The following is a 14,779-nucleotide window of genomic DNA, read 5'->3' on the forward strand; positions in this document are numbered from 1 at the left end:
CAGACCACGTGTAACCACACCAGCCCAGGACCTCCACATCCAGCATGTTCACCTCCAAGATCGTCTGAGACCAGCCACTCGGACAGCTGCTGAAACAATCGGTTTGCATAACCAAAGAATTTCTGCACAAACTGTCAGAAACCGTCTCAGGGAAGCTCATCTGCATGCTCGTCGTCCTCATCGGGGTCTCGACCTGACTCCAGTTCGTCGTCGTAACCGACTTGAGTGGGCAAATGCTCACATTCGCTGGCGTTTGGCACGTTGGAGAGGTGTTCTCTTCAACTTTATGCGAAGGAGATGTGTTGCACTGCATGAGGCAAATGGTGGTCACACCAGATACTGACTGGTGTGACCCCCAATAAAACATAACTGCACCTTTCAGAGTGGCCTTTTATTGTGGACAGTCTAAGGCATACCTGTGCACTAATCATGATGTCTAATCAGCATCTTGATATGGCACACCTGTGAGGTGGGATGAATTATCTCAGCAAAGGAGAAGTGCTCACTATCACAGATTTAACTGGTTTGTGAACAATATTAGAGGGAAATGGTGATATTGTGTATGTGGAAAAAGCTTTAGATCTTTGAGTTCATCTCATACAAAATGGGAGCAAAACCAAAAGTGTTGCGTTTATATTTTTGTTGAGTGTAAAATTTTAACTATTAGAGAAAAAAAATTACTCAACCATCCCATTTATCTCTGATTGTTCTGAGTTATTTTCATTAGTTACTTCCTCCAAACCATCAACACCTACCAGGCTGCTCAAGGAAGCCCTACCATTAATTAATGCTTCGATCTTAAATATGATCAATCTATCTTTATTAGTTGGCTATGTACCACAGGCTTTTAAGGTGGCAGTAATTAAACCATTACTTAAAAAGCCATCACTTGACCCAGCTATCTTAGCTAATTATAGGCCAATCTCCAACCTTCCTTTTCTCTCAAAAATTCTTGAAAAGGTAGTTGTAAAACAGCTAACTGATCATCTGCAGAGGAATGGTCTATCTGAAGAGTTTCAGTCAGGTTTTAGAATTCATCATAGTACAGAAACAGCATTAGTGAAGGTTACAAATGATCTTATGGCCCCAGACAGTGGACTCATCTCTGTGCTTGTTCTGTTAGACCTCAGTGCTGCTTTTGATACTGTTGACCATAAAATTTTATTACAGAGATTAGAGCATGCCATAGGTATTAAAGGCACTGCGCTGCGGTGGTTTGAATCATATTTATCTAATAGATTACAATTTGTTCATGTAAATGGGGAATCTTCTTCACAGACTAAGGTTAATTATGGAGTTCCACAAGGTTCTGTGCTAGGACCAATTTTATTCACTTTATACATGCTTCCCTTAGGCAGTATTATTAGACAGCATTGCTTAAATTTTCATTGGTATGCAGATGATACCCAGCTTTATCTATCCATGAAGCCAGAGGACACACACCAATTAGTTAAACTCCAGGATTGTCTTACAGACATAAAGACATGGATGACCTCTAATTTCCTGCTTTTAAACTCAGATAAAACTGAAGTTATTGTACTTGGCCCCACAAATCTTAGAAACATGGTGTCTAACCAGATCCTTACTCTGAATGGCATTACCCTGACCTCTAGTAATACTGTGAGAAATCTTGGAGTCATTTTTGGTCAGGATATGTCATTCAATGCGCATATTAAACAAATATGTAGGACATTTTGCATTTGCGCAATATCTCTAAAATTAGAAAGGTCTTGTCTCAGAGTGATGCTGACAAACTAATTCATGCATTTATTTCCTCTAGACTGGACTATTGTAATTCATTATTATCAGGTTGTCCTAAAAGTTCCCTGAAAAGCCTTCCGTTAATTCAAAATGCTGCAGCTAGAGTACTGACAGGGACTAGAAGGAGAGAGCATATCTCACCCATATTGGCCTCTCTTCATTGGTTTCCTGTTAATTCTAGAATAGAATTTAAAATTCTTCTTACTTATAAGGTTTTGAATAATCAGGTCCCATCTTATCTTAGGGACCTCATAGTACCATATCACCCCAATAGAGGGTTTCGCTCTCAGACTGCAAGCTTACTTGTAGTTCCTAGGGTTTGTAAGAGTAGAATGGGAGGCAGAGCCTTCAGCTTTCAGGCTCCTGTCCTCTGGAACTAGCTCCCAATTCGGATCAGGGAGACAGACACCCTCTCTACTTTTAAGATTAGGCTTAAAACTTTCCTTTTTGCTAAAGCTTATAGTTAGGGCTGGATCAGGTGACCCTGAACCATCCCTTAGTTATGCTGCTATAGACTTAGACTGCTGGGGGGGTTCCCATGATGCACTGAGTGTTTCTTTCTCTTTTTGCTCTGTATGCACCACTCTGCATTTAATCATTAGTGATTGATCTCTGCTCCCCTCCACAGCACGTCTTTTTCCTGGTTCTCTCCCTCAGCCCCAACCAGTCCCAGCAGAAGACTGCCCCTCCCTGAGCCTCGTTCTGCTGGAGGTTTCGTCCTGTTAAAAGGGAGTTTTTCATTCCCACCGTCGCCAAGTGCTTGCTCATAGGCGGCCGTTTTGACCGTTGGGGTTTTTCCGTAATTATTGTATGGCTTTGCCTTACAATATAAAGCGCCTTGGGGCAACTGTTTGTTGTGATTTGGCGCTATATAAATAAAATTGATTTGATTATTTTATGCAATAAAATGCAAATTGATTATTTAAAACTCATACAATGTGATTTTCTGATTTTTTTATTCTTTACATTTTAAGTTGAAGTGTACCTACAATAAAAATTACAGACCTCTCCATTCTTTGTAGGTGGGAAAATGTGCAAAATCAACAGTGGATCAAATACTTATTTGCCCCACTGTGTGTGTCACTGGTACTAAATAAATAAATAATGTGTATGGTCAGCTGCGACAGACTGGTGTCCTGTCCTGGGTGTACCCTGCCTCGCGCTCTATGGCTGCTGGGATAGGCTCCAGCCCACTGCGACCCTGAATTGGACTAAGCGGTAGAAGATGAACGAATGAATGTATGGTCAGTTATTCATCCATATCTAACTGCTGACTGAGGTACTTAAATGCCCAAAGTTTCAGACCTGCCAGATGTCTGCATATATATTTATTTCAAGATTGAAAAGAACAAGTACAACCTTTCCGGAGAGGTCTTTTTTTTTTTTTTTCTTTAACCAAGATAACTGTTCTGCAAATTACACAGACTAAGGTTAGTGCAATCTACCAACATATACTATCTACTAATAATAGTTGATGGTACGTATGTACCCAGATTATACAACTGCTATTGTTTTTCTGCATTCTCAAATAATGATGGCTATAAGCATTTCCAGAGAGGACAGTTTTTGACAGATGGACACTTACACTCCGATATTAAAGACATTTGAGCAAATTAGGTACGCATCCTTTTGTGGCATTACAGATAGTGATTACCTACATCATTACACATGATGCTAGAGTTTGAAATGCACTCTACTTTCAGAGAGGACATTTTATTCTTGAGTGCCTGTTTCAAGTCGTTTCCTCACTGGGCAATGATCATGGGAGTTAGAATGTTATAATAATGTTAGAATACAGTAGGCTTTGATAGAGAAATTAGCCCATTTAGTGGTTACCTACTAAATAAGCAATAGTTCTGCCAGCCCATCAAAATTAGACACCATGGAAATGACAGATATTTTGGTACAAACTGGTATGACTACAGTTGAGCTGGTAAACAAATAGGGATATCAAACCAAATAACCATTGCTGCTGATAGACCAGTAGTGGTTACCCATTTATGGCAAACTAAATTTTGTTGGCCATTTCCTTGTCATTAAAACAAACTTTCTTTAAAAACCACTTATGTACCCTGATTGTAAAACAGCCCTGTAGAACCTCCAGCAGCAGTTATTGAAAGCATGTATATATGTAGGCCTGTATGTATACTTTTGATTCTGTGTGGATTAGAGACAAGCCAAAATAAATTCACACTTGTGCACTCAATTCTTGTTTTTTACGTCATTAAAGATGTATGCTGTACAATCATTCCACCCTGGCAAAAGAACAGTTTGACATCATTAACAGCCAAAAATTACCACGACATTCATACTCATAATGAGTGTATGTAAACTACCAACCACAACTATACGTAATCACAAAAGTATCACTAACAAATGATACACTGTGGACAGAATAAAATGTTTGCCAGTTTCTGTTTGTATCTACAAGTAGGCCAACATTAAGAGTGCAACAAATCAATTCAGTGAGTGTATGTATGCATGTATGTATATATCTCCCCTATTAGCCAAAATTAGCTTGAAAGCTAGTAAAAATCCAGTATTATGCATCTCTAGCTTCAATAGATCATAAACACCTGTGGCACAGAAAATTTGCGGAGTAAAAATAATTTATGAGGAAAATACTTGGAAAAAACTCAACAAACCTTATCCTCACTGAGGAGCTTAACATCATATTTATGAGGAAGAAATTTGGGCATTGCCCATTTCCTCTTCTCTTCCTTCGTAGCAGTAGCAGGTTTTCTTGGAGAGCGTCTGGCTCGATCACCTGAAAGAGCGCAAACCAGTAAAAAAAAAAAACCATTACCTCAAAAAACACCCATTGCTTCACCTGGCAATCTTGAGTCAAATTTGTTTTGCTTTGGAACAGTGGCACCAAAAACATCCTCCTGTGTGTCTTTGAGAAAATGTTTCCAAATACAAATGTGGCAGGGCCAAAAACAAAAACACTCCAACGCTTATTTCCTTATTTTAAAGAGCAATCCTAATGTGTTAAACTATTTTTAAATACATTCATGGATCAATATGGTTGTGGTTCTGTAAATAACCCTAAGTGCATTTATGTCTTTGCTTGTATTTTAATTTGGTGCTTATTGCCTTTATTTACTATCAGCTACGGTTAACTTCCTGTTTAAGATTCAACGCTTTTATTTTGCAGAGAGTACTTCCTGTTTTTAACTGTTGGCGCGAGTTAGCTTAACAGCATTAAGAGACGTGAAAGAAAAGTGACGGAGCAAAATGAAAATGTATTTAATTCTTAGCTGCCCCTTGTTAGAGGAACAAGGTATGTTCATATGTAAATAAGAAAACAGTTTGAATATCTGTGTTACTAATATGTACATTTGTTGAGTTTGCTAAGATTTTCAAGTAGACGGGTGTTAAGAGTGTGGATGTCAGCTTTTGTTAGCTTACAGTTTTTTGTGTTCTCAGCTCTTACAGTGAAATTATGCTACAGGTATGTTTAGGGATGGGTATCGGGAACCGGTTCTTTTCGGGTATCGTTAAGAAATGATTCGATCCAACATCAATAGCCTTTTTGCTTAACGATTCCCTTATCGGTCCTTCAGAGTGACCATTGTTTTGGGAGGTGTTTGTTGGGCATTTCTTTATGTCATGGGTTAAAGCAATAAATTTTCATCCGACTAAAATTTTTTCTTGGCAAAAATCAATGCCAGCAATTCCTTAAAATGTGGCCTAGTGGGGGCACACACTCTATTATATTTATTGAGGGAAAAAAAAACATTATATAGTACACAAATTATTCTAACTAGCCTCTAAGGAGAGACAGACAAAGCATAAAAAGAATACAAAACCTGAACATAATGCTACATAAAAGGGTGGTGGGGCGCAGGGTGTAGTCTTGATTCTGGGGGGTCTGGGGGTGCTCCCCCATAATATTTCAAAGTCAAATTTTGTGTATTCTGGTGAATTTTAATGGGTATGAAACCCTTTGAAACAAATAAAACTCACTTCAATCTGTGAAGTAAAAACACAGTATTGATTATGGGGGGCCTGGGGGATCTTCCCACAGAAATTTTTTAAAAGAGCAAGTCAAATTTTGTATTTTCTGGTGAATTTTAATAGGTATGAAGCCCTCTGAAACAAAGAAAACTCACTTTAAACTGCCAAGTAAAAAGTCCTTGTCTTCTGTAGTACTTTGTTCGGTTCTAATTCGGTAAATGCGCCAAAAGGATGCTGTGTCGCTGGCTGTACAGTCAATAAAATACAAAATTAGGGCCTAAAGAAACTGACAACGTTGTTCTGCTGTGCACAAAGTAACACTGTCACCTGTTTTGAAAAGGCATGCGCACTGACAAACTCAAAACTGGCTTATTCACATTTAATTGGTAAAATGCTCTCACTCGTAAAACAAACTAGGGCTACAACTAACGATTATTTTAGTAATTGATTCAATTTAAATTTATTAATTTATATAGCGCCAACTAACGACAAAGTCGCCCCAAGGCGCTTCACACAATTCACAACACCACAAATTAATCTAAAATCAAAATTAAAAGCAAGAAAAGCACAATAAAAAGATAAAACACAGAAAAATAAAAAAGGAAATTACAAAGCAAACACAAACAAATTAAATTAATGCTAAGACAGTCTAAAAAAGTGGGTTTTCAGTCTTGATTTAAGTCTCCACCGTGTCAGACTGCCGAATAACAGCAGGTAGATCGTTCCAAAGAGTCGGACCACGGTAGGAGAAGTGTGAAAAGCAAGGGGCCTAACACAGACCCCTGTGGAACCCCAAATTTCATTTTACCAAGACCAGAAGTAGTGTTATTAAATAATAAAATAGAATAAATAAATAAATAAATACTTGACCGATTAATCGGTCGATTATTTTTTCAGTCTTTTTTTTTTTGCCATTATTTCTTTAAGTGAGTTATTAACGGCCTTGATCACGCAACATCAACGTTTGAGCTTGTAACAAAGTTATGATGTTATATTCTCGTCAAAAACATACCTGGAGTAGTGTTTTGTTTTATTTTGCACATACATACATAACCCGCACACCACAAAGAGATTTCCATCAGGTTTCACCTGATAAGCATTTTTAGATGCCTACAGCAATTATCTCAAGCACTGACAACATATTACAGCAAGAGTCGACGAAAGCATTTTAAGGGCCTGACTAAAGTGTAATATGTTGATCTTTAATAAGATATTTTCATGAAAAAAAGACAAATGTGCAGTTTACTGCATTTTATTTTTATCTTGTGTAAAAACACAGCTTAGATGTGATTTGACAAAACAAATTGTCATTAAACTTAAAACTGGGATGAAGCAGAGATGTAAGAGTCACTAGGTGTTCACAGGAAACACTTATTTATGTTCACTGATAGTTGGTTTTATCGCCGAACCTCGGATTCAGGAGGAGCAGTGTGGTTTTCATCCTGGTCGCAGCACACTGGTCCAGCTCTACACGCTCCATCGGGTGCCATGGTTCTAGACCGGAAAAAGGTGCTTTGTCGTCTTCAGGTCGGTGGAGTGTCCTTGCCTCAAGTGGAGGAGTTTAAGTATCTCGGGGTCTTGTGCATGAGTGAGGAACGGATGGAGCGTGAGATCGACAGACGGATCGGTGCAGCATCTGCAGTGATGCGGTCACTGTATCGGACCATTGTGGTGAAGAGAGAGCTGAGTAGGGGGGCCAAGCTCTCGATTTACCGATCGATCTACGTTCCGATCCTCACCTATGGTCATGAGATTTGGCTCATGACCAAAAGAACGAGATCGCGAGTACAAGAGGCCGAGATGAGTTTCCACCGCAGGGTGGCTGGGTGCTCCCTTAGAGATAGGGTGAGAAGCTCGGTCACTCGGGAGGAGCTTTGAATCGAGCTGCTGCTCCTCCACATCGAAAGGAGCCAGTTGAGGTGGCTCGGGAACCTTTTCCGGATGTCCCCTGGACGCCTTGCTGGAGAGGTGTTCCGGGCACGTCTCATCAGGAGGAGGCCCCGGGGAAGACCCAGGACACGCTGGATGGACTATGTCTCTCAGATGGCTTGGGAACGCCTTGGGGTTCCCCCAAAGGAGCTGGGGGAGGTGTGTGTGGATCGGGAGGTCTGGGCGGCTTTGCTTGAGCTGCTGCCCCCGCGACCCGACTCCGGATAGAGCGGAAGAAAATGGATGGAAGGTTCTTTTTGTCTGTTTCTCTAAAATTGTGTTGTAGCATTATTAGCCATCATTACTATTATTGTTGTTGTTGCCATTATCATTATATAAATAAAAATAAATAAAGGATCTTAGATTGTTTTTATTTATGTCCAGACATCAAGGATCCAGTGACCTATTTCATATTTATTTACTATAAGACTCAATAATGTTGTTGGCATAGAAAACCTGTAAAGCCTACTTTTAGTACACAACTTCACAAACGGTATCGATAAGGGGAATCAATAATGGCATCGATAGATAATATCCTATCAACACCCATCCCTAGGTATGTTTATGTTTTGAACCTCTGCCTGTTTCTATGGACTGTATGCTCATGTAAACTGTTGCACATTAGACTGCCTTCCCATACAGTGAACTTCCACCAGTATGGACGACCATTCTATAAGCCTGTTTCCACATAGACGGCACTGATCAAAGTACTGTCGCTCTGTTTTTGCTACGCCAGCAACATCAACAACAAATGAAGGCCGTTTGATCTTCATACTCGTGTATATTCCTGTTTAGGGATTCCCAGATCTGTTCCAGTAAAGCATGTTCCTTAGTTTTATTCGGTACCTTTTTTATTTGAGTCTTAAAATGCAGTAATTAAAAATAAATTCTTAATGTGGCTCTAATATTCCATCACAAATGTAAACAGCCATTTTTCGAAATCAATAAAAAAAGTAACAGTCGTCCAACATAAGTCAAATTATTTAGTATCATAACCTCTGGCAGAGATTGTTTTCGACCCCGTTTGTGAACAGCCTGGAGCCCACTATTTTCCATATATCTTTATGATTTTTTTTTTTTTTTTATTGAAGATTCATATCCTGATAGGCAAGAAGTGATTTAATTTTCAAGGTCATAGTTCAAAGGGCAAAGTCAGGAAATATCCAGATTATAGACTTGGCGGCCAATTTAACTTTGAAAACACCACTTAATGTATATTTTACATTATATGTTTAACAATGAGGAGCAAACTGGAACTCTCAATGAATAGACTAAGTTTGAGTCGAATCTGATCTGTATTGCAGATTTAGCAGATAATGGATTTTAACAGTGAAAAGCCATTTTGATCTATATTTTGTATTATATTTTAGTTCATGAAAAGCCACTTCTAACAGGGTTTTGACCTTGAAAATATTTTCCAAGGTAAAAAAAAATTTGTGGAATTGTAAACTCGTGTTGCGCTGTACTAGCATGGTGTTCTAGCTTTTACATCTAATTCACGAGGTTTAAGAGCACTGTAATCCTTAATGCATTCATGATACTTACTGAGACTGTCCCTACGGTTCTCGTCTCTAGGTTCCTTTCGTTGGTTTTCCTGACTCGCATTCTCCTTGTCACTGGATGGCGAGTCACAGGCACCATCAAGTTTCTTCTCACTGATCTCACCCTCTTGGCTTTCTAGGGGATGAATCTTTATCACCTTTACTCGCAAACTTTTATCCTTGCCCACCTGAAACAAAAATAAAACAATAGCTATGGCACTGTGTGGAAAACCTGCCAAACCATGCAGGTTGCTCCACCCCCCAGTTACTTTATTATGACACTAAAACTAAATTCTGTGGCACTACAGTTGCAAATGGAAACCATACGATGTTTAAGCTTCCAAAAATCATTAGCTAGTACAGAAAGCAGCACAAAAATCAATTCTACAAGATAAACCATGTATGAATCATGAAAAAAAATGTGAATTACACTTAAGTCTCAAGCACTTTAAAATCCCTAATAAAATCAATCCTACCAGTACATTTTTTGATGCAGTACTTCCTTCCAAATAACAGAGCCCTACAGACAAGTATATTGTTGATTTTCTGCTGTATTCGTCACAGTTAAGAAAGAACAGTCATAAGGAAAATTCAGATGCATATGATGGTGAACTGACCAGGAAGTCACACTCTTCACCCACAGCATACTTTGTCAGGATTTCCATCCAAGCCATTTCAACCAGCTTGTCTAAAGACACCGTGTTGTGGTGGACCATCTCCAGCACTGGCTTCTCAAACCATTGGGGATACTCATCTTGTAGCCTGCACAGAGATCACCAATAATGTAAAATTTTATGTACAAACAGAAAAGACTTCCTTAAAAAGAAAATGTTAGACCTCCAGTCCTTGAGGGCCAGTGTCCTGTAACTTTCAGATTTGTCTCTGCTTCAACACACCTGAGTCAATTATTGAGGTCATTAGCAGCACTCTGGAGAACTTGACTGCATACTGAGGAGGTAATTCAGCCATTTTTTATTCAGGTGTGTTGGACCAGAGAGGGCTCTAAAACATGTAGGACACTGACCCTCGAGGACTGGAGTTGAAGACCCCAACTCCATCAGAGTGGTCTTATCATGGACGTCTTCCCCCACTAGTCTCTTTCCTGCAGGCACTCTATTTTTAAAAACGACCATATTTTATATGATAGTTTTGCACTCGGGTCACCACAACACATCCCAGGTGGATCTGCATAATGAATTAGCACAAGTTCTACGCCGGATGCCCTTCTGGCAACTTATAACCTGGTGCAACTTGTACAGTAGTGTTCAGAATAATAGTAGTGCTATGTGACCAAAAAGATTAATCCAGGTTTTGAGTATATTTCTTATTGTTATATGGGAAACAAGGTACCAGTAGATTCTCACAAATCCAACAAGAACAAGCATTCATGATATGCACACTCTTAAGGCTATGAAATTGGGCTACTAGTAAAAAAAAAGTAGAAAAGGGGGTGTTCACAATAATGGTAGCATCTGCTGTTGACACTACAAACTCAAAACTATGTATTATGCTCAAACTGCTTTCTTAGCAATCCTGTGAATCACTAAACTAGTATTTAGTTGTATAACCACAGTTTTTCAAGATTTCGTCACATCTGCAAGGCATTAATTTTGTTGGTTTGGAACCATGATTTTGCTTGGTTACTAGTGTGCTTGGGGTCATTGTCTTGTTGAAACACCCATTTCAAGGGCATGTCCTCTTCAGCATAAGGCAACATGACCTCTTCAAGTATTTTGACACATGCCAAACTGATCCATTATACCTGATATGCGATATACAGGCCCAACACCATAGTACAAGAAACATGCCCATATCATGATGCTTGCACCACCGTGCTTCACTGTCTTCACTGTGAACTGTGGCTTGAATTCAGAGTTTGGGGGTCGTCTCACAAACTGTCTGCAGCCCTTGGACCCAAAAAGAACAATTTTACTCTCATCAGTCCAAAAAATATTCTTCTATTTCTCTTTAGGCCAGTTGATGTGTTCTTTGGCAAATTGTAACCTCTTCTGTACGTCTTTTATTTAACAGAGGGACTTTGCGGGGGATTCTTGCAAATAAATTAGCTTCACACAGGCGTCTTCTAACTGTCACAGCACTTACAGGTAATTCCAGACTGTCTTTGATCATCCTGGAGCTGATCATTGGGTGAGCGAGCCTTTGACATTCTGGTTATTCTTCTATCCATTTTGCTGGCTGTTTTCCATTTTCTTCCACACGTCTCTGGTTTTTTTTTTGTCCATTTTAAAGCATTGGAGATCATTGTAGATGAACAGCCTATAATTTTTTGCACCTGCGTATAAGTTTTCCCCTCTCCAATCAACTTTTTAATCAAACTATGCTGTTCTTCTGAACAATGTCTTGAACGTCCCATTTTCCTCAGGCTTTCAAAGAGAAAAGCATGTTCAACAGTTGCTGGCTTCATCCTTAAATAGGGGACACCTGATTCACAGCTGTTTATTCCACAAAATTGACGGACTCACTGACTGAATGCGACACTATTATTGTGAACACCCCCTTTTCTACTTTCTTTTTTTTTTTTTTTTTTTTTTTTTACTAATAGCCCAATTTCATAGCCTTAAGAGTGTGCATATCATGAATGCTTGGTCTTGGTGGATTTGTGAGAATCTACTGGTACCTTGTTTCCCATGTAACAATAAGAAATATACTCAAAACCTGGATTAATCTTTTTAGTCACATAGCACTACTATTATTCTGAACACTACTGTACACCAGTGTGACTGATTTTTTTTTCCTCTGTAAGAGGCATTTTTGATGGGTGCGACTTATACTCTGGAAAATATGGTACCTACTCCAGACAGATTTACCAAGAAGTATCAGAACTTCTTACGTGTTCATGTATCCATCCCTTGAGCTGTACAAAGAAAACCTGCTGTAAAAGTCATTGTAAATTCATCAAAGGCTGCCAATAACCATGTCCAGCATTGATTTTATAGCTACTCATTTTTATTTCACTTTATGAAAGTATTTTTGGTTGTTTGTGTTCAATTCTGACCATATTTTAAAATATGTAATTTGATAAGGACTACAAATCTCTCCCATTTCAAACAGGGTAAAAATAAAGGCAAAAAGTTATTCTGAGATTTTTTTTTCATGTTCATTATATATTATAAGACTGTATAACCCATGTTACGGATAGCACTGGACAGGATGGAATAAATAAGACATTACAGGCAAAACATTTCATGCTCTCCCATAACAGCTATTAGCAGACAATCACACCAACTTCAACAGTAGACAAAAACCAAATACTGGTACTTTGTATGTGGTGCAAGAGTCATGCTTATCTCAATATAAAAATCATGGCAGATTAAGATCAACATTAACGCCCTATTACTGAGGCACAATTTAGCCATATCAATTCGCCGCAGGGTTTCTCTCACTGTAGTTGTAATTACAGCAGGATTCTTTTAACCCTTCAACAACACCCAGCACACACTAGTGTGTGTGTGTGTGTATATATATATATATATATATATATATATATATATATATATATATATATATATATACACACACATATATATATACACACACATATATATATATATACACACACATATATATATATATACACACACACACACACACACACGACAACACAAGGAACAGACTGACCAGTAGAGGGAGCCTGTTTCTGGGCTGATTTAACTGAGCTCACAGTACAGATGTGTCTCAGTCACACATGTAATAGTTTGATTTTGTCATCTCAACAGCAAATATACTGTATGTGCAATTATATAATTCTAAGCGGGCTGTCATTAACACTTAATAATAATAAAATCTGTTTAATTTGAACAGTTTCACCTCTGCAGAACAGGATGTAAGAACTTTCAGCAGAATGACTTAATCACACATTCTGTAACTATTAAGGGAGAAGGAGCACCACATTTATCCAGTCACAGCAAACCTTGCATCTTTAACTGGGTGGGAGGCAACTGACCTTCTCTCCGAGAGGCCAAATGTGATTTAATTATTTTAGCCAGGGCCTCACAATAACCAGCAAGGATTTAAAAAACAAAAAACACAGCTTCACAGTCATTATGTTCATGCACATACAAAAACTAACAGTACTACTAACAGTTCTGTGACTTCCTGTTCTTCGTCCCATGCTTCCTTATGTGTAAGCTGGTTGCTTCCAGTACTCTTGCATGTCCATATGCGCTCACTATACCTTTGCAAGCGAGCCTCATACTCTCTGTAGCATTCAGTCAAGGAAATCACAATTTTCATATTTGTCTTAAAGACATCTCCACCATGACTCACAATTATTCTATTTTGTGTTACATAGCCATTAACCAAATACAGTTCACTGTACTGCTGAAAATGTGATGTATAGTAAGAATGTAACTATTAACTAATACAAATTGAAAATTTAACATATCAAAAGATCTGGCTGCATAAATAAAAGGGCAAGTGAACTGATCTAATTATATTATGAAGAGTCAATTAGGCCTGTCGTGATGATAAATTCACACAGTATTGCCACAGTTACTTTGAAAAAGTAATCCAATTACTATCCTTGAAAAAGTAATTTAGTTACATTACTGATTACTCAACAATTACTCCGTTAGATTACTAGTTACTCTCAGCAAGTGCCGACAACACCCCCTGCCACCTCAACATGAAAATGAAAACACTTTTGCTGTTGTCACCGCACTTTGAGAGATGACGGCCATTTTTTTTCAGCTCGAAGCTTCAGAGCAAAACTGTGGATGAAAAGCTTGCAGCTCGCTGAAAGTGGGCAACGTGGGCAGTTCAGACGAACCACGACCTCCTGCCTGTGGGCCAGTTTAATGCTGCGATCGACACGCAATGCAAAAATAATAGTAACGCACAGTGACTTGGAGAAGTAACTTTAATCTGATTACTGATTTGTAAAGATTAACGTTCTAGATTACTCGTTACTGGAAAAAGCAGTCAAAATTTCCAGTATATTCGTTTTGTCAATTGTGTCGCTAGCATGGCCCAAGCAGAGTCACCCCTTTGAGTCTGGTCTATTTTTTTTTTTTTTCTGCTTCAGGTTTCTTCCTCAGAGGGAGTTTTTCCTTACCACTGTCGCCTGTGTGCTTGCTCTAGTGGTTGGTAAGGTTAGACCTTACTTGTGTGAAGCGCCTTGAGGCAACTTTGTTGTGATTTGGTGCTATATAAATTAAAATGAAAAACTGTGTGCAGCTTCGTGCACAAAGAAAATTATGAAATGTTCAAAATCATCACGCATTAATTACATTTACTTCAGGTGAACACTGGGTGTGAGTGCAAGTGATTGCGTCAGCGCACCGCATCACAGCTCATCAACAATCATACAACTCAACAACACTCAACAATTATAACGAGATGTTAAAATCTATCACAGCAACTCACAAGAAGGAAAGAACATGCAACTGTTTTACCAAGCTATTACAATATAAGCATTACTAGTAGTTACCTTTTTAGACGGTTCCAAACTGTGCTCTCCATCTCATTAAGGGCACACGAGACAAAAGCAGCAGCTGGAACAGTCCTCTGTGATTCCGGAAGCAATTAGGTGTTTTCAACAGCCAACTCAGAAAATGATTAAACCTCTA

General features: G+C 38.7%; 1 protein-coding gene across 4 annotated transcripts in view; it reads right to left on the reverse strand.

The window, feature by feature from the left end:
• The window catches only part of baz1b (bromodomain adjacent to zinc finger domain, 1B), an 81,667-nt gene that overhangs the window by 63,734 nt on the left and 3,154 nt on the right, over positions 1-14,779 (reverse strand). For all 4 annotated transcript variants that reach the window (XM_034168170.1, XM_034168167.1, XM_034168166.1 and 1 more), the window contains exons 2-5: positions 13,294-13,410; positions 9,809-9,953; positions 9,196-9,379; positions 4,407-4,528 (exon numbers count right to left, since the gene is read on the reverse strand). In XM_034168170.1, the coding sequence (XP_034024061.1) occupies positions 4,407-4,528; positions 9,196-9,379; positions 9,809-9,953; positions 13,294-13,410 (568 nt within the window). The remainder of the gene's footprint in view (positions 1-4,406; positions 4,529-9,195; positions 9,380-9,808; positions 9,954-13,293; positions 13,411-14,779) is intronic.

This window comes from Thalassophryne amazonica, chromosome 4 (assembly GCF_902500255.1).
Source record: "Thalassophryne amazonica chromosome 4, fThaAma1.1, whole genome shotgun sequence".
Lineage (NCBI taxonomy): Eukaryota > Metazoa > Chordata > Actinopteri > Batrachoidiformes > Batrachoididae > Thalassophryne > Thalassophryne amazonica.